Source organism: Netta rufina, assembly GCF_964035555.1.
Source record: "Netta rufina genome assembly, chromosome: 29".
NCBI lineage: Eukaryota > Metazoa > Chordata > Aves > Anseriformes > Anatidae > Netta > Netta rufina.
The window spans coordinates 2,696,033-2,718,443 of record NC_140153.1 but is presented as its reverse complement, the minus strand read 5'-3'; the positions used below and the strand labels follow the sequence as shown (position 1 = coordinate 2,718,443).

General features: G+C 59.8%; 4 protein-coding genes across 4 annotated transcripts; 3 read left to right on the top strand and 1 right to left on the bottom strand.

Moving 5' to 3' along the window:
• Positions 1–143: 143 nt before the first annotated feature.
• CA14 (carbonic anhydrase 14) lies at positions 144–2,525 on the bottom strand (the record flags this gene model as incomplete). The annotated part of the gene is made up of 8 exons (XM_084303323.1): positions 2,396–2,525; positions 1,296–1,391; positions 1,117–1,183; positions 877–1,034; positions 657–783; positions 534–554; positions 344–428; positions 144–219 (listed from the first exon to the last, which is right to left on the bottom strand). The coding sequence occupies exons 1-8, from the start codon at positions 2,441–2,443 to the stop codon at positions 144–146; spliced, it is 678 nt and encodes a 225-aa protein (XP_084159449.1). The 5' UTR covers positions 2,444–2,525.
• Positions 2,526–4,776: 2,251 nt separating this feature from the next.
• CIART (circadian associated repressor of transcription) lies at positions 4,777–7,807 on the top strand (the record flags this gene model as incomplete). Its single annotated transcript, XM_084303322.1, has 6 exons — positions 4,777–5,278; positions 5,397–5,645; positions 5,798–6,078; positions 6,815–6,890; positions 6,993–7,071; positions 7,190–7,807. The coding sequence occupies 6 exons, from the start codon at positions 4,777–4,779 to the stop codon at positions 7,314–7,316; spliced, it is 1,314 nt and encodes a 437-aa protein (XP_084159448.1). The 3' UTR covers positions 7,317–7,807.
• Positions 7,808–8,537: 730 nt separating this feature from the next.
• Positions 8,538–9,191, top strand: MRPS21 (mitochondrial ribosomal protein S21). The gene is made up of 2 exons (XM_084303349.1): positions 8,538–8,779; positions 8,908–9,191. The coding sequence occupies exons 1-2, from the start codon at positions 8,697–8,699 to the stop codon at positions 9,086–9,088; spliced, it is 264 nt and encodes an 87-aa protein (XP_084159475.1). The 5' UTR covers positions 8,538–8,696; the 3' UTR covers positions 9,089–9,191.
• Positions 9,192–9,865: 674 nt separating this feature from the next.
• PRPF3 (pre-mRNA processing factor 3) lies at positions 9,866–21,908 on the top strand. Its single transcript, XM_084303443.1, has 16 exons — positions 9,866–9,954; positions 11,601–11,778; positions 12,039–12,169; positions 14,907–15,053; positions 15,550–15,633; positions 15,715–15,935; positions 16,318–16,624; positions 17,333–17,499; positions 17,658–17,740; positions 18,365–18,508; positions 18,648–18,747; positions 19,264–19,377; positions 19,789–19,907; positions 20,425–20,508; positions 20,868–20,929; positions 21,257–21,908. Exons 2-16 carry the CDS (start codon positions 11,634–11,636, stop codon positions 21,401–21,403), a joined length of 2,055 nt encoding a protein of 684 aa, XP_084159569.1. The 5' UTR covers positions 9,866–9,954; positions 11,601–11,633; the 3' UTR covers positions 21,404–21,908.
• Positions 21,909–22,411: the final 503 nt, after the last annotated feature.

The window sequence follows — 22,411 nt, the reverse complement described above, 5'->3', positions numbered from 1 at the left end:
AAACCCTTTTAATAGTGACTACGTGGCCCCGAGCTTTGTGGGGTGGGGTGGGGGGGAGGGAAGGGGGGTCGGCGCCCCTTATCCCACTCTGCTCCCAGCCCCCTGGGTGCTGGGGGGGGGATTATTTTTGGGGGGGGGCTGGTTCAGGGCCGGTGGTTCTCGGGCGCGCGGCGCGAGGAGGCTTTGAAGACCACGTCCTGCTGCTGCCTGCTCCTCGCGCTGCCTCGGGGGGAGACAGAGACCCTCAGGAGGGTGGGGGGAGAAAATTGGGGGGGTCCTGGCCCCCCCCCCCAGTGGGATCAAGTGGGATCAGGGTTTGTTTTGGGGGGGGGGGGGCTCTCACCGCAGCCTCTTGCTCGCGAAATGGACGGCGAGGAAGAGGCCGAGGCAGCCGAAGACGGTGCCGAAGACGATGGCGACGACTTCACCTGCGTGGAACCCCCCAAAAAAAAAAAAAGAAGCACTCGGAGGGAGGGGGGGGCAAAAGGATGCCCCCAAAACCCCCCCCCCCAGCCTCTCTGCCTGCGCCCTACCTGTCGAATATCCCTCGGGCCCTGCAAGGGAAGAGCCAGCGCTGCCCTCGGGCCCTTGCTGGGGGCTCTGGGGGGGCGCCGTGTGTGTCCCCCCCCCCCTCGTCCCACCCCATTTCCCCTCACCGCTGCTGAAGGATGCCAGCACCAGCCTCTGGTTGAGGTCCTGGGGGGCCCGAAAATTCTCCTCCAGCCTCTCGGGTTGGGGCTCGTCGGGCGCCGTGGCGTAAAGGGAACCCCGCAGCTGCTCCAGCTGACACGGGACCGGGGTGGGGGCTTCAGGGGGTGCTCCCCCCCTCGTCCTCGACCCCTAAATTCCCCTCCAGACCCCCCCCAAAATCCCCACCTGGGCCCGGCTGAGGAGGACGGGCTGCTGGAAGACGCTCCAGAGGACACTTTGGAAGCAGGGGGGGGTGGTGAGGGACCCGTTGTAGCGGTAGTAGCGATCCAAGCGCTGGGGCAGCAGACCCCGCAGGCTGAAGGAGGGGATGGAGGTCGCCTGCCCTACAAGAAATGAGGGGGGGGGAACAAATTGGGACCCCCCCCGGGGGAGGTGAAGCCCCCACTGTCCCCCCTCACCCCTCACCGGCGTAGCGGATGCTGCCCAGGTGCCTCAGGATGTTGTCGTAGGCAGGGTTGGGTTCGTCGCCGGCCTGGATGGAGATTTGGGGTTTTTTTTTGGGGGTGGGGGTCCCGAGGGGGTCAGGACGGTGTTAATAGGGTTTGGGGGTGGTTGTGGGGGGGGGTTCCCGGCCCCCCCTGTACCTCCAGCAGGACGCCCAGCACGGCCAGCCCGGCGGCGTGGTGCTGAGCCTGGCTGGCGTTGGCGAAGCGCTCGGCGTCGTAGTGCACCACGTGCAGCTGCGGGTTCAAGGGGGGGGTCCCCTCGGTGTGCCCCCCACCCCAAACCCCCCGGGCGGTGCCCTGCGCCCTGCCCCAGCCCCTTCCTGCTTCCCACAGCAGGATCCCTTCGCTCCGTGCCCGTTTCCCACCCCCAGCCCCCGTTCTCAGCCCCGTTCCCGTACCCGATTCCCACCCCAGGACCCGTTCCCTGTCCCCATTTCCCAACCCATTCCCGTTTCCATACCTGATTCCCACCCCAGGCCCCGTTCCCGTACCCATTCCCCAACCCACACCCGTTCCCATGCTGATTCCCACCCCAGGACCCGTCCCCGTACCCATTTCCCACCCCCAGCCCCGTTCCTTCACCCGTTCCCGTGGGGGATTCCCACCCCAGGCCCTGTTCCCATGCCCATTCCCCACACCAGGACCCAATCCCGCACCAATTCCCGCACCGGGCCCCGTTCCCACACCGGCCCCTCACCCCGACCCCAATCCCACACCCATTCCCACACCCATTCCCACCCTAGCCCCCTACCCTAACCCCAATCCCACACCAATTCCCACCCTGACCCCGTTCCCACACCCATTCCCACCCTAGCCCCCTACCCTAATCCCACACCAATTCCCATCCTGACCCCATTCCCACACCACCTCCTACCACCCCCGACCCCATTCCCACACCAATTCCCACCCCAGCCCCCTACCCTCACCCCAATCCTACACCGATTCCCACACCGGGCCCAACTCCCACACCAGATCCCACCCTGACCCCATTCCCACACCCAGTCCCACCCCAGCCCCCCACCCTAACCCCATTCCCACACCGATTCCCACACCAGATCCCACCCTAACCCCAATCCCACACCGGCCCCCCACCCTAACCCCAATCCTACACCAATTCCCACACCGGGCCCCATTCCCACCCCAGCCCCCCCCAACCCCATTCCCACACTGCCCCCCTGACCCCACTCCCACCCCCATTCCCACCCTGACCCCATTCCCGGGGAGGGGCCACCCCATACCTCAGCGGGTGCCCGGTACCCATCCAGGAGGTGCTCGGCCCCCCCCATTCCGCCCCCAATGGAAATGGAGCTGAGCGGCCGCGAAGCTGTGGGGCAGCCCCCCCAGGCGCAAAGAGGGGGGCAACGCCAGCACCGCTATAGGGTCGGGGGGGGGTTTCACTGAGCGGGGACCCCAATAAACACCCCCCCCCCCACCTCCATCATCATCGTCACCCCCCCCCCCCCGGTAGCCGCTCACCGGTGTGGCCGTTGTTGGCGAGGCCGAAGGGGGCGGCGGGGGGGGCGGCCGTAGCCTATGGGGCGCAGGGGGGGGCAGCGAGGGGTCCGGCAGCGCCCCCCCCGTCCCAATATCGATGGGGGATTGGGAACGGCCCCCGCAGGCCGGGTGCCCCTCGGGCCAGTGCTGCTGCCCCCGGGGACCTACGGGCACCAAGCCCCGTGGGTGTCCCCCCCCCATTTCAAACAGCCCTAAAAATACCCTAAATACCCTCATTTCAACCCAATTTCCCTCTAATTTCCCCCCACCCTATAAAAAAAAAAACCCAAAACCCAACCCTATGGGGACGCCGCCACCGCTCCGCAATCTTTTTTTGGGGGATTTTTTTTTTTTTTTGGGGGGGGGAAGCTGCCCCGGGCTGACCCCACAACTGAGGCACCTGGGGGGGGTCCCAGTCCCTTGGGGGGGGGCACTGGAGAGGGGGGGGGGCTTAATGGGGATTTGGCCGGGGCCGGACCCTAATTGGATTTTGGCAGCCGGAGCGGGGCCCCACGCCTTATGTAAAGGAGCACAATGGGGCCATTGGAGCGCACGGGTGGGATTTTTTTTTGGGGGGGGGACACACAAGGATATGGGGGGGGGCTCTGCCCATCCCGCGGCACCCCAATTTGGGGGAAAATGGGGCTTTTCGGGGGGTTTTCTGGGGTTGTCGCCCACCTGGTGGCATCCCAAATTGGGGGGAATTCTGGGGGGGGAGGGGTTGGGCACCTGCTTTTTGGGGGGGTCCCAAATGGGGAAATGGGGGATTTGGGGGATTTGGGGTGAGGGGGGGCAGGGGGGGCCCCCAGGGATGCTGCCACCCCCCCCCCCCGACCCCACTCACCCTCGTACGTCCAGTGGAGACCTGCGGAGGAAGGAGAGGTATTTGGGGGGGGGGGGGGCAAGGTTTTAGGGTCGGGGGGGCCCCCTCCCTATGCCCCCCCCCAAGGGACAGAGTGAGGCGAGCTGGATGGGAGCAGCTGAGCCCGGATTTGGGGTGAAATCCTGAGGGAATGGGAAAAGGGGGGGAGTGGGGGGCTATGGGGGGGGGGTGCTGGGGTGGGGGGGGCACTCACCGGCGGGGAGGGCGGGGGCCAGGCCCCCCAGGAGCAGCAGTAGGGTGAGCAGCATGGTGGGGGGGGGCAATGGGGCCGGGTGCCGCCGGCCCCCGCTTTAATACCCCCGGGGGGACCCGAGTGGGGGGGGGGGACGAGGGGGGGGGGGAGAGGGCGGGGCTGGGGGGCTCGGAGGGGGCTGGGGGGCGGGGGGGGTCCTGGGGGGGGTTGGGGGGCATTGGGGGGGGATAGGGGGTCTAGGGGGGGGCTTAGAGGGTCTGGGGGGGGGATGTTGGGGGGCTCGGGGGGGGGGTTAGGGGGTGGGGGGGGTCCTGCGGGGGGGGGGTTGGGGGATGTTGAGGTTCTGGGGGGTGTTGGGGAGACGGGGGGGGGCTTGGGGGACTGGGGGGGGCTTAGGGGGTGTTGGGGGGGGCATTGGGGGGCTTGGGGGGGTATTGTTGGGGGTCCTGGGGGGGGTTGGGGGGCCCGGGGGGGGCGTTGGGGGTCCTATGGGGTGTGGGGGGGCCGGGGGGGGCCGATGCTGGGGGTCCTGGGGGGGGTTGGGGGTGTTGAGGTCCTGGGGGGGGGGCTGGGGGGGGGTGCTGGGGGGTCCGGTGGGGGCGTTTGGGGGGGCGGGGGGGGGGGTGCTCAGGGGGTGTTGGGGGTCCTGGGGGGGGGCTTTGGGGGTCTGGGGGGGGCTGGGGGTCACTGGGGGTCACTGGGGGTCCGGGGGGGCTCAGGGGGCACTGGGGGGGCTGCCCCCGCCCCGCCCCCTCCTGCCCCCGCCCCTCCCCTCCCCGCCTGCCCTCGCGCGCGCTCCCGCCGCCCCCGCGCGCTCCCGTTCCCGCGCCCGCCCCCGCGCGCGCTCGTCCCGCCCCGCCCCTCCCCGCCCCCACGTGGGCGCACACGCGCCTGCCCCCCCCCCACCCCCCTCCCCCGCCCATTATGTAACGGGCGCCGAGGCGAGGCCGCGCCCTCCCATTGGCTGCGCCCTCCCGCCACTCAATCCGGAGACCGCCTCCCATTGGCCCTCCGCGGGGGTGGGCGGTACCCAGCGTCCGCGCGGCCACATGGAGGGGCGTGGCCGCGGCCCTCCCCCTCGCAACCAATGGGCGCGCGGCGGCCACCGCATTGGGCACGGCGGGCGGGCGCGTCAGCCAATGGAAGGCGAGGGGGCGGGGCGAGGAGCCGAGGCTCCTCCCACCGGTGGGGGCGAGGCAGCCAATGGGAGCGCGGGGGGGGGCGGGGCGTCGCGGGAGGCACGTGCGGCCGTGCACGTGTCCGCGTGGGGCCGGGGCGGAACCGGCGCCGGGACCGGGCCCGAGACGGGGACGGCGGGGACGGGACCGGGACAGCGGGGACGGGACGGGGACACCGGGACCGGGGCACCGGGATCGGGACGGGGGGAACCGGGGAAGTGGCACCGGCACCGGGACAACGAGACCGGCACCGGGACCCGCATTGAACCGGGACAGCGGCACCGGGACCGGGACCGGGATATTGGGACCGGGACATTGAGAGCGGCACCGAGCAACCGGCACCGGGTGCAGGCATCGAGACATCGGGACATCGGCACCGGGACACCGGGATCGGGACCGGGACTGGGACCGGCATCGAACCGGGACACCGGGACCGGGACCGTGACATCGGCACCGGGACACCGGGACCGGCACCGGGACACTGGGACACTGATACCGGGTCCGGGACACCGGCACCAGGACCCGGACCCGGACACCGAGACCGGGGACACCGGGACATCGGTACCGGCCCCGGGACACCGAGACCGGGACCGGGACCGGCATTAAACCGGGAAACCGGCACCGGGACCAGGACCCGGCCACCGACACCGGGACACCGGGACCGGCCCGGGGCCAGGGCCGTTGGCACCGGGACCCCGACCCCGGGGGCGTCCACACCGGGACCGAGCCACCGGCAGCAGGTGGGGGGCGCGGAGCCGGTACCGGAGGTTGGGGGGCGGCACCGGGAGGGGACCCCCCCACCCCCCCGTCCTTCAAACCGCGCCGATCTCCGGTTCCCTTTTTTTTATATTTTTCCCCAAATTTTCCCGTTTTCCCCTTTTTTTTCCTCCAGGTGATTCCGCCCCCCCCCCCCCCCCCGGATCCCCGCCATGGAGCCCTCGGGGACCCCCCCCCGCGGGGCCGAGGCGGGGACCCCCCCCCCGGACCCCCCCTCGGAGCCCCCCCCGGGGTCACCCCCCCCCGGGATCCCCCCGGGACCCCCCCTCGGGACCCCGTAAGCGACCCCCGGGGGGGCACCGGGAGCCCCCCCCCGGGGGGAAGAGGCACAAAACCGGGGAGCCCGGGGCCGCCCCCCCCGCCCCCAGCGACGGCGACCGCCTTTTTGCCCAAAAAGTGAGGGTTTGGAAGGAAAAAAGGGGGAGGGGATAAGAAGGGGAAGGGGGCGGGTTTTGGGGGGGGCTTGGGGGGGTTTGGGGGCGGTTTGGGGGGTTTTGGGGTGATTTGGGGGGTTTTGGGGTGGGTTTGGGGTTTTGGGGGGGGCTGTGGGTTTTGGGGTGGTTTGGGGTTTTTTGGGGGGGGTTGGGGGTTTTGGGGGGGTTTGGGTTTTTTTTGGGGTGATTTGGGGGGTTTTGGGGTGATTTGGGGCGATTTGGGGGGGTTGGGGGCGGTTTGGGGTTATTTGGGGGTTTTGGGGGGGGCTGTGGGTTTTGGGGTGGGTTTGGGGGCTTTTGGGGTGCCTGTGGGTTTTGGGGTGGTTTGGGTTTTTTTGGGGTGGTAGTGGGTTTTGGGGGAGCTGTGGGGTTTGGGGGGCGGTTCGGGGGGGGCTGTGGGTTGGGGACCTGGGGATTTTGGGGTGGCTGGGGGCTTTTTGGGGCTTTTTGGGGTGGCTGTGGGATTTGGGGGGAGGCTATGGCTTTTGAGGGCTTTTGGGGTGGTTGTGGGTTTTGGGGTGCTTGGGGGGGGCTGTGGGTTTTGGGATGGCTGCGGGTTTGGGGCTTTTGGGGTGAATTTGAAGAGGGGGCTGTAGGTTTTGGGACGCTTTGAGGTGACTGTGGGTTTTTTGGGGGGCACTGTGGGTTTTGGGGTGATTTTGGGGGGGGGCCCTACACTGACACTGCCCCCCCCCCAGTGCCGGGAGCTTCGGGGCTTCATCCGCCCTCTGACCGAGCTGCTCAACGGGCTGAAGATGGGGCGCTACGACAAAGGTTGGGACCCCCCCAAAAACCCCAAAACCCCCCAAAAATCCCCCAAAACCCCCAAAAATCCCCCCCCCCGGGGGGCACATTCCCAGCTCCTGCTCCCCCCAGGGCTCAGCAGCTTCCAGCAGAGCGTGGCCATGGACCGGATCCAGCGGATCATCGGCGTCCTGCAGAAACCCGAAATGGGGTGAGCCCCCCTCCAAAAAAAAAAAAAAAAAAACCTTTTTGGGGTCCCCACAGCTCCCCCCCCCCACCCTTTTTAGGGCCGGGGGGGGGGTTTATGGGGTCGCCTTCCTCTCTTATAGGGCCCGTTACCTGGGGACGCTGCTGCAGGTGGAGGTGATGCTCCGGGGCTGGTTCCCCCACGTCGCCCCCAAACCCGGGGCCCCCCCCCGGTTCTCAGGACCCACCCCCCCCAAAAAAAAATCCTGACCCCCCCCAGGAGGAGGGGGCTTGGGGAACCCCCCCCAGCCCCGTGGGCGTCCTCCTGCTCCTCCACGACCGCCTCCGGCCCCGTCGGGCCCCCCCCCCCCCGGGGGGGTCACCACCGACACCTCGGGGACGCCACCGCCGCGCCACGGGGGGGGGCAGCACCCCAAATGCCCCCCCCCCCCACACCCGGACTGGACCCCCTGCCCCCCCACCCCCCCACCCCACGGCTCCGGACGCGTGATTTTGATTTTTCTTCGATTTGATTATTTTTATTATTTTTTTTTTTTAGGGGGGGGGGCTGTTTATGGGGTGCCCCCCCCCCCCTCCAGGAGTGCTGTGCCTTGCCCCCCCTCCCCCCCCAACATTTTGGGGTCCGAGGGGGGGACACACACGGGGGGGCGGGCCCCCCCGCAGCGCGGCCTCACCCCGGCCTTGTGCCTTCCCCGTGAGTTTTTTTTTTTGGGGGGGGGGGTCCCGTGCCCCCCCCCAACCCCCCCGGCTTGATCCCAGCCCCCCCCCCCGGGAGCAATAAACGGGAGCGGCCGGGGCCGTTTGGTGCCGGTGTCCTTGTCCCCTTTTGGGGGGGGGTTTGGTGGGGGGGGGGTTTATGGGGTCCGGGGGGGGCTGCAAACCCTGTCCCCCCCCCCCTCATGCCCGGTGTTCCCTTGGGGGGGGTCCAGAGCCCCTCCTGCAGGGCCTGGTGTCCCTTGGGGGGGGTCTTATGGCCCCCCCCCAGCTCTGGGGTCCCCCTGGGGGGGGTCTCATAGCCCCCCCCCCCCGGGTCTAGTGTCCCCCTGGGGGGTCTCATGGGGCCCCCCCCCGGTTGTGCTGCCCCACTGGGGGGTCTCACAGCCCCCCCCACAGGTTTGGTGCCCCCCGGGGGTATTAAACCCCCCCCCCAAGCCCCAGTGTCCCCCTGGGGGGGGGGTCTCACGGGGCCCCCCCGGGGACTTATCCCCCGCCCCCCCAGCCCCTGGGGCTCCCCCAGCCCCCCCCGTGTCCGGTGCCCCCCCCCCGGGGGTCTCAGAGCCCTCCCCAGCTCCCCCCCCCAGTTTTGGCGCGCTGGGGGGCGTGGCTCCAGCAGGCCCCGCCCACCTTCATCAAGCCGCGCTGGGTTGGCCCCGCCCCCTCGCACTACCCACGCCCCCTTCACTCAACCCACACCTGTTTGCTCTGGCCACGCCCCCTTCCGTTAGGCCACGCCCCTAAATAGAGCCGCGGCGACTTCCGCTTCCGGGGCGCGCGGCCTGGGAGAGGAGCCGGGGGGCGGAGGAGGCCGCGGGGAGGCCCGGAGGGGGCCGGGAGCGTCCGGGGGGACCCGGAGCGTCCCGGGGGGGGGCCCGGCCCGGTTCCAGCGCCTCTCAGCGGAGCCGCCGGGCCATGGCGAACCACCTGCGCTTCATCGGCCGCACCGTCATGGTGCGCAACGGCAACGTGGACGCGGCCTACGGGGCCCTCAGCAGGTGGGGGGGAAGCGAATAAACCCCAGGGGACGGCCCCCCCCCCCCCCCCATATCCCCCCGGAGCTTCGTTTCCGGCCCTCGGAGGCCGCTTTTTAACCCTTTCGCCGCCGCTCTCGGCCCGCCCGCAGGATCCTGGCTCACGACGGTGTCCTGGAGACGGTGAAGCAGCGGCGCTACTACGAGAAGCCGTGCCGCAAGAGGCAGCGGCTGGCCTACGAGGCGTGCCGGCGCGTCTACAACGCCGAGATGGCTCGCAAGATCGCCTTCGTCGCCCGCAAGAACCGCCCGGACCCCTGGCAGGGCTGCTAGCCGGGGGCGACGGCTGGCTGGCCGGCCGCCTGTCCTGCTGGCCGGCTGTCCGCCCAGGTGCCAATAAACCACCGCGCTCTCTAATAAATCGCTCCTTTTTCCAGCTCGGCTGCCCGCCTGTGAGGGCTGCGGATGAGGGTTTTTTTTGGGGGGGCGATTTGCGGCCTCTCTTCTCCCTCTGGGATTGAGGGCAGGCCCCTGGGGATTTGGGGGAGCCCCCAGGGGGGCGGGAGCAGCTGGGGGTGTGGGGGGAGCGCGTTTCTGCTGCCTCTTCTCCCCTCCACGGGACAGGGAGGAGGCACCCAGGGGATCCAGGGAGCTCCCTGGGGTCGGGGACAGCTCCTGGGGGTTTTGGGGGGAGCTATCGAGGGTCGGGGCAGCCCTCGGGGGGGGCAGGGGGAGGCCTTGGGGATGGGCTGAGCCTGCCGGGGCTTTGGGGCAGCCCCCCAGGGAATTTGAGGGAGCCCCCAGAGGCTTTGGGCGGGACCTCGGGCTTGGGGGGAGCCCCCCGAGGGGCTTGGGGGAGCCCCCGGGGCTTTGGGGCAGCCCCAGGGGGCGGGGGGCGCTCCCCGAGGTCATGGGGGGGAGACCCGCGTCACGTGGGAAGGGCCTGGAGTCACGTGGGAGGGGCCCTGCGCCGCGCCCCGCCTTCACCCCCTCCACGTGATCCCGGCGACGTCGGCCACGCCCCCTTTCCCCCCACCCCACCCCCTCCACCTTCTCGGCACCCTTCGCGCGGGCGGGCGCGCATGCGCCCGGCGGCCTCGGCGGCCGTTTCCGCTTCCGGCCCCGCCGTGCAGCCGCCGTCAGGGCCGCCGCCGCCGCTCGGGGCCTACCGGGGCCTACCGGGGCCGAGCCCCGCCGCGGTGAGGGGGCCGGGAGGAGCCGGGGGGCTCCGAGGAGCGCCGGGAAGCTGGGAGGGGGGAGGAGGGAGCGGGCCCGTTAGGCCCTGAGGGGCTGCGGGAGGGCGGCGCTGCCGGGCGGGAGGTGCTTGGGGAGGGGGGGGGCGGCGGCAGCCTGAGGCGAAACGGCTCCATGTGGGGGCGGGGAGGGGGCAGCCGTAGGGAAAAACCCACGGATATGGGAGATGAGGGGGGAGCCGTGTGTAAATACCCACGTATATGGGTGTTTAGGGGGCACCCGGGTGTAAATAGGCGCAAATGCCTGCGTTTAGGGGGCACCCGTACAAAAATAAAGGGGTGTGTGTGAATTTAGAGGGCACCCCTACGTGAATAGCCACGTATATGGGCGTTTAGGGGACACCCATACGTAAATACGCGTGTATATATACGTTTTGGGGGCACCCCTGCATAAATACCCGTATATATGGATGTTTATGGGGCACCCATGTGTAAATAACCACTTATGAGGACGTTTAGGGGGTACCCTTACGTAAAACGCGTGTGTATATATAAATTTAGAGGGCGCCTGCCTATAACTACCCACATAGATGGGTGTTTAAGGGGCACCTGTATGTAAATACCTGTATATATGGCCATTTAGGGAGCACCCATACATAAATAGATGTGTATATTTGCATTTAGAGGGCACCCCTATGTAAATACCCACGTATACGGGCATATAGGGGGCACCCACGTGTAAATATGTGTTTATATAAACATATTTAGGGGACATCCATACGTAAATACGCACCTATATATACATTTAGGGGGCACCCATCCATAAATACATCCATATGTGTATGTTTAGGGGGCACCCACGTGTAAATACCCACACACCTGAAGCTCTCCCTACTTTTAAGGCTGGATTTGGAGACAAAACGCTGCAGCAGAGTTCTCTCGGGCTGCGTTTGGTGCTATTTCAAATCCATCTCCATGAAACTGCTGCGGGAAGTGTGCAGCTGCGAAGGTTTTCCCCTCTTCTCAGGGAGTTCCAAGCTCCCCAGGGAAAACCTGTCCCCCTTGATGCTGTCTCAGACCTGTGGGTTTACTTTTTCTGCTTGTTTTTTTCGCAGCCTTTCTGATCAGAAGAGCTTTGGTAGAGTTAAAACCCAGGATTTTAATTAATTCTTCCTTGAAATGACGGCTGCATTTCAAGCTTTGTCTGCTTTCTGCTCAGACAGAGCCACAGCAGCATCGAGGCTCGGCGAGCCCGTGCTTTTGGGCGAGGAATGCCGAGGTCAAACACATTCCCTTAAGAAGATTTTCTCTCGTTTCCAGATAAAGGAGACTTGGGTTCCAAATCAGATTAGTGCCCGGCCGCGTAATTAAACATTATTGCTTCGGCATAGCTCACGTTAACGAGGCGAGAGCGGTTAATTGAGATTGCTGGACTGGCAGCCATGGAACTTCTGCACCAGGCACAAGTGACAGAAATTAAAGGCTTGTGTCATTTTAGCTTGTGGCTTAAAAATAAGGGAGCAAAAGTGATCTCCGGGAGCTTTTACCAGCCCTCAGCTTTCTCTCTCATGAGAAAAGGCACCAAACCGAGGGTGAAATGATCCTTTTTTTTTAGGATTAACCTGTGGTTTTCTTGCCCGATTTCTCTGCAGGTGTGAGCAGAGTGACTTGGGCCGCCAGCCGCGATGGCGCTGTCCAAAAGGGAGCTGGACGAGCTGAAGCCATGGATCGAGAAGACGGTGAAGCGAGTGCTGGGCTTCTCCGAGCCCACCGTGGTTACCGCAGCGCTCAACTGCGTGGGGAAGGGCATGGACAAAAAGAAAGCGGCCGGTACGTCCCTCACGCTCCCAACCCCACCCCACAGCTGCCTGTAGGAGTGCTCGGGCCCCCTGGAAGACCGAGAACAGACCAGAAACCTGCATCTGCACATCCCTGAGGCCCCTGGAGCCCAGGATGCTGCACTAATTGGCTTGAAACCTCCTTCTAACTCAGAGTTTTATGGCTTTGCAGAAATTTCTGTGAGTTCTCAGCTCTCCCGCTCGTGCTGATCAGGGAATTGTGCCGTTCATGCAGCTCCTCTTCTTTTCCAGACCACCTCAAGCCTTTTCTCGACGACTCCACCCTGAGGTTTGTGGACAAGCTCTTCGAAGCGGTGGAAGAAGGCCGAAGCTCCAGGCACTCCAAATCCAACAGCGACCGGAATCGGAAGCGAGAGCTGAAGGTGAGCTGAGGCCTGGTTATCGATTGTTGGTTTTTGTTGTTTGGCGGCCGTGGAGGCAGCTCTGGTACCCTGCCACACTTTCCTCTTCCAGAGAGGTACATCCTACACCGCTTACAGTTCAAGAGAAAAGCCCCTCCTCCGTGACGAAGTGTGTGAGCCTTTACCTTTCAGTTCTCTTGACCTCCTGGCGAGGGAGCGCAGCGCTCTCTGAGGTGGTGTCCGAGGTGGAAGCCTCAGCTTTTGGTTTCTTTAACAACCTCCACTAGGCTCGTGCAGCGCAGGGACTTAAATAACCGGGCTCCATCTCCCCGTTTCCTTTCGGGCTCGATACCGGCGCACGTGGCAGCGCTGAGGCTTGGCTGCCCTGCAAGCTGGCAGCCCGGGGCAGGGCATCCCACCTCCAAATAACTTCCTCTTGCTCTTCCTCGCTCAGACGTGCTGTATTTTGGTCTGTCAGCTCGTGCTGCCCAGCCCTGAGTGAGCGGGTCTTCCTCTGGTGGCTTTTCCTTCTCTTTTTTTTCCACCTGGAATCCACGCAGGGTGATTTTTGGCAACCTTTCCCCCGCCGCAGCACGAGGTGGGTTACAGCAGGGATTTCCAGCCCTGTGGTGTTTCTCCCACCTACCACCTGCCTGGGACGGTGGAAGTCTCGTGCATCCAAACCTCTTTTCACCTCCTGTGTTCTCTTGAAGCCTTCACTCCCCACCTTCTGGAAATGTGTTTGTTTCACCACTCACACACTGGGTTTAAAAGTTTACTCACAAAGTTTCCTTTCACTTTTTCTGAGGTCCCTGTTTTCTGGCAAATTTGCGTTTCTCTGTAACTCTGTTTCTCTGTAGGTGTTTAGTCAGCACCTAACCTCAGTTATCCATCCCAGCTGCCCTCATTCCCTATTTTCTTGGAGGAATTTGCTTCTTCTCCCACCCTCTGGCAGAGGTTTTTAACACCAGCCAGGGAAGGGCCTCCTCTGGGCTCCAGATGCCTTCACGAGTTAAGGAGGAGTATTTAAACAGGTTCCATCCTGCCCATTTCAGTGCAGCCCGAGGAGCAGCAGGGTTTTAAAACCCAGCCTAGTTAACTGCTCTGCGTTTGGGTGTCCCAGTGACCGATGGAGCTTGAAGGACTTGAGGCTTTTGCCACGGTCTCGGTCAGAACAAGGGTGCCAGCAAGCATCTTTCGAGCACTTCCGTGCTGTGGTTCTGCTTGAATTTGGGTGTTAGCCTGGCACACGTGCACGTTAGCTGCCACGGGGTTATTAGAAAGCGAGATTTGGGCCAAGGCCCTTCAACACTTTTCCTTTTGCCCTCTTGGGGAGATGGTGGAGAGACAGGAACATCGAATTGTGTCGCTGCTCAGCAGTTCGTGGCCCCAGGCCGCAGCTTTGTGGGGAGACTTTTACAGTCCTGTGGCACTGCTGGCTTGCGTGGATCTCCCCGTTTCTTCAGAACCTGAATTCAGCCCCAGCTGGCTTCCAGCTGTCCTCTCGTCTCTCATCTTCCTCGTGGCACCTCGCTGCGAAGCGAGGTGGCGTAGTGAGGGGGTCGGATCGTGGCCGTGTGTGTCGAGTGACTGCCCCCCACCAGCGCTGCAGGTTTTAGGGTTGAATTTGTACTCGTGTGCTCAGGTCTGCGGCATCGAGCAGCGGATTAATTCGGAGCGCTGCTCGTCGTGTTAGCCGGCTCCAGCCTTCTGTCTGCTCTTCCTCCTCTCTCCTTGGTTAATTCTTGTGGGGTAGGTCATTGCTCGGGAAGTTTCAGGAACTAAAACGTAACGGTTTACACACTTTATACTATGGGCAAGTCCTTTCTCTTGAACTTGTAGGTTTTCCAAGAAGTACCTGTGTCTGGATGAGGATGTGTCCCTGTAGAATATGAGCCATTGTAGTGAAGAAGGGATTCCAACTAACGCTTACAACCGGTGTGTATATTTTCATTTCAAATAACACCCTCACACACTACAGTTACACGGTTGCATGGACAAATCCAGCTTCCTGTATGCAAAACCGGCACTGACAGACGGAAATCTGTGGCTGCAAGTACACAAAGGGTGCTTGAAGCCCTCCCTCAGCGCAGAGCTCTGTGGGACGGGCACTTTTCCTTTGGTTCCGTGCGACGGCCGCTTCACGCGAGTCCGTCCGTGTGGTTGCTGCTCCCCGAGGAGAGGGAGAAGGGAGGCTCGGTTTGAGCACGGTGCATCCAGCTCCAGGCTGGAGCCTCGTGGGTTAGGAGCGTGAGGAAATGCAGCAGGTTTGCCCTAGGACTGCGTTCTGCCTTTGGTGACGGCGTGGCGGGACAGCAGCCTCCTGTGCCCACCCCTCTGAAGTTGGCTGAAGACACAGACGCCGTTTCGGCCCGCTCAGGGGAGCTCGTGTGCAGGCTTCTCCCAGCTCGCTGGGGATTTGAGCGAGAACTTGGATCCCAGGGCCAAAAAATCCCTTCGCCACCTGAGAGCGGCGGTGCCTTTTCCGCAGGGGTATCCCCGTGTGGCCCCCCCTGTGCTTTAAGCTGCCGGGTGGATCGTCGGCGATGCTTCTCTGGTGGGGAAGCAGGGCACAGGCTGCACGTGGGACTCACGGTTAGGTCAGGCTGCGAGTGTCCCTGGAAACTCTCAACCACGACGCGGTGCTGACCTTTCGGTGCTGGATTTCCTTCTCCTGGTGCTTTCTCGTCCTAAAGCAGCGGCCCTGAGGGGAGTTCTTGGCTTTTAACCAGTCTGCTCTTTCTTTTTGCTGCTGTAGGATGTGTTTGGTGACGACTCTGAGGTATCCAAGGAATCTTCTGGAGTCAAGAAGCGGCGCATCCCGCGGTTCGAGGAGGTTGAGGACGAGCCTGAGGTTATTCCAGGCCCACCATCAGAGAGCCCTGGGATGCTGACCAAGCTCCAGGTCAGTCCAACCGCGCTGTGTTACGCCAGCTCTGCCCCCAGAACCAGCGCTGCCCATCTCAGAGATCTCAAATCCCGATACAGTTTAACGTTTTCTTTGTTATCTTGACTCGTATCACAAGCTGAGGAAGCAAACAGCGAGTTGCTTTTGCCTGTCCTTTGGTTGCTGCCTGTGTTCCCTTCACAGAGCTCACTGCCACTTGTGCACGGGGCTAATGATAATGCAAAGTCTTCAAGTGGGAAAGTTTGGACGTTCTCTGCACAAGCTGGAGTGAACGGGAAGGGGAAAGGGGCTTTGTAGGCAGTGCCGGCCCTGTAGGATTCCTTTTCTAGAGCTGGAGGCCATCAGTTAAAGCAGTTTGATAGAGCCCTGTGCTCACTGAGCTGGTCTGCACGCATTTGCAACTGTCAGTGGGTGTGAAAAAGATGCTGGTGACCCCTTATCTCCTTCTGATAGAGCGTCAAAAAAAAATCACCATCCAATTTTCTTCCCACAGATCAAACAGATGATGGAGGCGGCCACTCGCCAGATCGAAGAGAGGAAAAAGCAGCTGAGTTTCATCAGTCCTCCGACGCCACAGGTATCTGCTGGGAGTAACGCGTTGGCGTGACCCGGCTGTGCCAGCCCAGCTCCGTAACAAAATGTATTTCTCTGTCAACAGCCAAAAATTTCTTCTTCGTCCCAATCGGAACGTCTCCCCATCGGCAACACGATCCAGCCCTCCCAGGCAGCGACGTTCATGAACGACGCCATCGAGAAGGCGAGGAAGGCCGCCGAGCTGCAGGCCCGAATTCAGGCCCAGCTGGCTTTGAAACCGGGGCTCATCGGCAACGCCAACATGGTGGGGCTGGCCAACCTGCACGCGATGGGGATCGCGCCTCCGTGAGTAGCCCCTGTTCTTCTGAGCTCCCTAATCCTGATGGTTTTAGTGCCAGAATGCCGGTGGAGGGTCTGATCAAAGGTTTCTTCGGTGCTACATCAGTTCCCAGCAGTGCTTTAATGATTGCTGAAGGGATAAATTATTTTAGAGAGGCAAAACGGAGGTTGCTCCATCCCAGGGTAACGCTCTCCCAACTTCTGTGTGCCAGATTTGAGTCCTTTCTGGCCGTATAGATAAAAAATTAACGGTAGAAAGAAACCTTTCACAAAATTTTCACAAAGTATAGGCTGGTCTGGTGCTTGCTATGGAAATGTGGCTCTTGCTTCCTTCGAATTACTGCTGTAGCCACGTTTTAATGATGTGGTGTCTCTGTCTTGCCGCCAGGAAAGTGGAATTGAAGGATCAGACAAAGCCTACGCCACTGATCTTGGATGAGCAAGGCCGAACTGTTGATGCAACTGGTAAAGAGATTGAATTGACTCACCGCATGCCAACCCTAAAAGCAAACATCAGAGCTGTGAAGAGAGAGCAGTTCAAACAACAGCTTAAAGAAAAGCCCTCGGAAGACATGGAGTCGAACACTTACTTTGACCCCCGGGTCTCCATAACCCCAGCCCAGCGTCAGAAACGCACCTTTAAGTTCCATGAAAAAGGCAAATTTGAGAAAATTGCCCAGAGGTTGCGAACGAAGGTATTGGAGGTCTTGCCATGCTAACTGACAGCACAGAAACGAGGGTTTGGTTTAGGAGGGGCGTTGACTCTCCTCTCTTGGGTTGTGAAAGGGAGCTCTGTTCACTTGAGTAAGAAGCTTTTTGAGTAAAATCACCTGCAGCTTTTCTGTCACCATCATTCGTGTTGAAAAGGTAGACATCCGCATCAGAATGTGCTTAAAAAGCATTTTCAGATCTCTTCCCTCGCTTGGTGAAAGACAAAATCTGGTGTTTTATTGAGTTTGTTTGTTTCTTTTTGACAAAAGACTGCAAATTTCCGAAGAGAGTAGATCGTTTTCTGGCTGAGTCTTCTTTCTGCAGAAGTGGTCACCTTACGGGTGCAGATTTTAAAAAAATCTTGGTAAACTGCCCAAGTTCCTGGGGAGAATGGGGAGAAGAGCTTAATTAGAAAAGCCTGGGGATGTGCATCACAGGGATGACGATGTGCAACCCAGGGAGATGTTATTTTGGGATCGTTCCATGCTCCTATTAGGCTTGGTAATAAGACAAGTTTTGGGGCAACTTTGTGAGCAGAAGCACTCCATCATCACCTTTTATGTGGTTTCTTCTGTGGTCTGCTTCAGCTTGTGTGCACCTGCTCTTTTATTATTTATTTTATTTAAGCGTGCTGTGCTTAAAAATGAACGCTGGATGACCTTTCTGTGCCCCTTTCCTCTCCTTGTTCTCAGGCTCAACTAGAAAAGCTGCAGGCAGAGATATCTCAGGCTGCCCGAAAGACAGGGATACACACTTCTACCAAGTTGGCTCTTATTACCCCGAAAAAGGAGCTGAAGGAGGGGGAGATCCCAGAGATAGAGTGGTGGGACTCGTACATCATCCCCAACGGCCTTGACTTGTAAGTAACCGATGTGCCAGGCTTTGTTCTGCTGCAGGAGGAAACTTGGGGGAGGTTTGGGGAGGTAAATGTGGTATCTTGAGCACTTGGGCACCTCAGGCTGGACAAATCTGCTTGAGCTATTGAATTCCAACGATGCCCAACTCTCTCCTCTCTAGAAAAGGCGGAACGTCTTCAAAGAGGGATGAGTACTTCGGCATCACAAACCTCGTGGAGCACCCAGCACAGCTCAACCCACCAGGTACTGCCCTGTAGCAGCCTCTCAGATTTCACCAGTTTGGGTCAATTTTGCTGTGAAGCTGGATGCAAAAAACTCCAAAAGGTTGACGTGAGGTGGGGCAAACCAGCGTGCGAGCTGTCAGCAATAATACTGCTGACCTGTGGGTCTCTCATCCCTGTAAGGAAAGAAGCCATGCGAAGATAAATCTGAAAATCCTGTAAAAATGGTCAAAATTGAGAGGGAGAGTCTCTATTGTTTTTTGGAAAGTTGTTTTAAGACCTGTAGTGGTTTACCAGTAGCTTGCATACCTTTTGGTAGCCTTCCCCTTGCTAGCTGGGTAGCGGTGCAGCTGCAAGATCTGCAAGATCTTCATCTCGGGCAGGTCAGTTTTGATATTCTTGCCCTGAGGAAGGGCCATAAAACGACGACAAAGAATTTTACTTTCCTGTATAAATCTGTGAATAGCAAAACTGTTTTCCTAGCTCAGTAGTCAGCGCAAACAATCCCTGCAATGCTACAGTCAATGAAGTGTGGATATAACAGAGCATGATGCGAGCGTATCCCTCCCGTGAAAGATGCAGGTGATATTTTTTGTTGCTGCTTCAAAGCAGATTTACGTTTCCGTTGCCTTGTTTCTCTTCCCAGTGGACAGCGACACACCGGTGACCCTGGGTGTTTATTTAACCAAGAAAGAGCAGAAGAAGTTACGGCGACAGACTCGGAGAGAAGCCCAGAAGGAGCTACAAGAGAAGGTCAGGCTGGGCCTGATGCCGCCGCCAGAGCCCAAAGGTAAGGCTGCAGCAGGCTGCGTGCCAAGAGCTGGGCTAACGCAGCCCCTTAGCTCTTAAACCAGTAACCTGGGCCAAGGATGAAGGGCAAACTGGGCTGCTGGGAACCTCTCACAGCTCCCCTCTCGTTTTCCTCGCAGTAAGAATTTCAAACTTGATGCGCGTGCTGGGGACGGAAGCTGTTCAGGACCCGACAAAAGTTGAAGCTCACGTCAGAGCGCAGATGGCGAAGAGACAGAAGTAGGTGGCACGCTGCCCATTCTGTGTTTGTCCTTTTTAGGTGGAATTAGTGGCGGTGCTGCTTTTGTTCCTAGAGAATGAAATCCCTGAACAAAGCAAGAGCAGTGGGATTATGTGCGTGTGGTGCTCTTGCAGCCTGTTTCAGCTGTCCTGAATGGGCTCCCCAAAGCCCTGCGCAGGGAGAATGGTCTGAGGGATCGATTCTTGGCACTGAAGAGGGACTTTGTGCCCCGTATTAACTGAGTTTCCCACCATGATGATGACTGGCATCCCAGTTGTTACTAATGAATGTGTTCAGGGAAGTGACCAGGGGAGAATTGGACTGGTGACTGGATTAAAAAAGCCTGTGGCCTGTTAATTCGGGTGGGTTAAGGTGGGAATCTGGGTGGAAGTTGAAGCAGTTTTGGGATCCGTGGAACATATTCTTTGTGTAGGAATTGAAGGGTCCGTTTTGAAGCTGTAACGGGTACGTTGTAGGCTGCATTTCTGCTTATTGCTGTGTCTGTCTGTACCCAGAGCTCACGAAGAAGCAAATGCTGCAAGAAAACTAACAGCAGAACAACGGAAAGCGAAGAAGATTAAAAAGCTCAAGGAAGATGTTTCACAGGGAGTTCACATAGCTGTGTACAGGTGAGTGCTGGGCTACGCGCTCTTGACAGATGCTTGTACACGTGTCTGTTTTCTAAATAAACCTGAGAAATGCCCTACAGAAACGTGCTACTAGAGAGGATACAGCTGGGATTGAAGTTGCTGATGAGGAGACTGATTTACTGGGATATCAGAGCTAACTTGATACGTTGCTGTTCAGAAATGTTAGGAAAAAATCAAGATCTAAACAAAGCTTGAATAGGAAAGGGTAGGTGCAGCCTCTGAGCGGTCTGATTACAAGAATAGATGATTTGGAAGTGTAAGTAAAGCTCTACATCTCTGAGGAGCTGGAGGAAGGAGACATTGGAGAGCCAGCTGAGGAAGGGTAGGGAGTGCTTAGGCTGATGATATAACTGTTTTTCCACAACCTCTTGTTCTTTATCCCATTTTCAGGGTCCGAAACCTGAGCAATCCAGCCAAAAAATTCAAAATTGAGGCGAACGCTGGCCAGCTGTACTTAACAGGCGTGGTGGTTCTACACAAAGACGTCAACGTGGTCGTAGTAGAAGGAGGTGAGGACTCGGGAGGCAGGCTTTTTGGTCACAGCGCAGTGTTCTAAAGCTTGCCTCTAGCGACAATTACACCTGCGTGTGAAAACAGCTGACTGAGGGTTATGGAAAAACGAGGAAGTAAGGAGGCTCTTTGAAACTCCCTTAATTACTGTTATAATGGGGTGAGCACCGACTGCAGAGAGCGCTGTAATCCAGTTAGAAAATCCAGTACACTTGATGCTGAAGGGAAAACACGCTTTAGATTTTAGATCCTTGCTTCTGCCCAGAGCAAGGAGGGCCTCGGCTCAAAGCCTGGAGTGTTTTCTCACAGTTTGCACAGTTCTAAGCATTTTTGCGAGGTGTTGAAGAGCACGTTTGGTAGCAGGAAATCCTGAGATGGCCAAGAGCTAAGTGCTGTGCCAGTGGCTGTGAGAAGACTGCTGTGTTTGTGGGGGCCGTTGGTTTCTGCTGCTTTTTAGAATCTCCTAAAAGCTGAAGGTTAAGGAACGATGTGAATGTGATTCTGACTTTCCCCCAGGCCCGAAAGCACAGAAGAAATTCAAACGTCTTATGCTCCATCGAATAAAATGGGATGAGCAAACATCAAACACAAAGGGAGAGGGTAAGTGTAAAGGTCTGTGGGGAAGGGGGTGGCAGGAGATCATCTCGTGGCCGTAGGGAGGAAAAGCTTTTCTGGAGGAGACCAGATTTAACCGAAACGCAGCCCTCCGTAACGAACACACCAGTGCTGGAGGGGGAAAAAATTTTGGGGTGTGCATTTGTGGAGGATATCTTGCAATTCCTGAGTGTTCCTGGTGTGTTGTGCAGAAGCTGGGGGGTCAGAGTTTTGGGGTTTGACGAGGCAGACGCTCGAGACAGCAGCTGTAAGTGCAATCGTGCAGCAGAGGGGGTGGAAGGAGGCGGTGAGGCAGCAGCTGGGGTCCCGCAGGACTAGAATTTGCTTTTTGTTCTTTTTTCCAGATGATGATGAGTCCGATGAGGAGTCTGTTAAGAAAACAAACAAATGCTCTCTGGTTTGGGAGGTGAGTAGCAGTTCTGATCTAATCTGATCTCCGGGGATTTGAGTGGGGCGGAGGCTGAACCTGTCCAACAGAGCAGCTGAGGTTGAAATGATCAAATGACAATCCACAGAACTGAACAAAAACATCTCCGGGCTGTTTCTGTACACATCTAACTGTAGTGGAATTACGAGTGTCTCCCCTGCAGCGTAAGGTGTGCTTGTGCAACGAGCTTATTGCTTGTTAACCTGGGAGAACATTTGTTCCCAGGTTCCCCGAGGGGTTCGGAGCCTTATTTCAGGGACTTTCCCCCCAGAGACGTGTCGCCAAGTGTCCCGTTTCTCCTTCCAGGGCACAGCAAAGGATCGCAGCTTTGGCGAAATGAAATTTAAGCAGTGCCCCACTGAAAACATGGCACGGGAGCACTTTAAAAAACACGGCGCAGAGCACTACTGGGACCTGGCTCTGAGCGAGTCCGTGCTGGAATCCACAGACTGAGGGTGCCGCTGCCCCGGCACCCCTCTTTGTTTGAGAACAATACCTCGTGGGATCTTGGACAAAACCCCTTCCTCCCCTCCGGTCTCCACAGTACAGCGCATACGATTAAAGAAATATTTTTTAAAACAAATCAGTTACACGTTTTCTGGATAAATTCAGCCCTCGGAGATTGCAGTGCCAGGGCGGCTGCGCTTTAGTGTCTCTTACCTTCTCTGGAAAGAGTTGCTTGGGGGTTAGAGGGGAGAAACAGTTTTCAAAGATGTCTTTAGTCCTTAGGGAACGAGCCCACGGTCTCAGAGTGAGGTACGAGGGGCGAGGGCACCGGGCAGGGTTCGTGGTGCCACGGGGCGCCGTTTCCCCGCGGGGCAGAGGGGGGTGAGCACGGGACAGCCCCGCGGGCTGAGGGCGCAGGGGAAGGAGCACTTGGCGTTTGTAAAGCAAGAGTAGGAGACGGGGACTTAGCCCACATCCTATATTTCAATAATAAACGTGTTTTTTTTTAAAAGCTGAAGCTGTGGTAGTCGATGTGAATTTCTGGGGTTGGGGGAGCAGCGGGGCCGGGGGTCTTTTTGCCCGGGTGTTTTAACCAAAGGCTGACCCTGCTGTGAGCGCATCCCTGTGAGGGACCTGAGGTGATTCAGCCCCCGGGGCCGGGTAATGGGGTGGGGAGACCGGTAACGCTCCCGGTAATGCTCCCGGTAAGGCACGGCTCCCCAGTAAAGCTCACCAGTAAGGCAAGGCTCCCCGGTAACCTGGTATGGCACGGGTTCCTAATAAAGTTTCCCTAATAAAGCTTCTGGTAGGGCAAGGCTCCCTAATAAGGCTCCCCGGTAAGGCACAGCTTCCTAATAAAGCTCCCTAGTAAAGCTTCCCGGTAAGGCACGGCTCCCCGGTAAGGAAAAGCTTCCTAATAAAGCTCCCCGGTACGGGAAATCTTCCTCATAAAGCTCCCCGGTAAGGCGCGGCATCCCGGTAAGGCTCCCCGCTCCGCCTGGGCTTCCCGTTAAG

Excerpts from the sequence above, each read along its gene's own strand:
- MRPS21 (XM_084303349.1), top strand. The coding sequence starts at position 8,697 with ATGGCGAACCACCTGCGCTTCATCGGCCGCACCGTCATGGTGCGCAAC. Across the intron at positions 8,780-8,907 it reads GCCTACGGGGCCCTCAGCAG|GATCCTGGCTCACGACGGTG; the intron begins GTGGGGGGGAAG and ends GCCCGCCCGCAG.
- PRPF3 (XM_084303443.1), top strand. The coding sequence starts at position 11,634 with ATGGCGCTGTCCAAAAGGGAGCTGGACGAGCTGAAGCCATGGATCGAG. Across the intron at positions 15,634-15,714 it reads TCAGTCCTCCGACGCCACAG|CCAAAAATTTCTTCTTCGTC; the intron begins GTATCTGCTGGG and ends CTCTGTCAACAG. Across the intron at positions 19,908-20,424 it reads CGTGGTCGTAGTAGAAGGAG|GCCCGAAAGCACAGAAGAAA; the intron begins GTGAGGACTCGG and ends ACTTTCCCCCAG.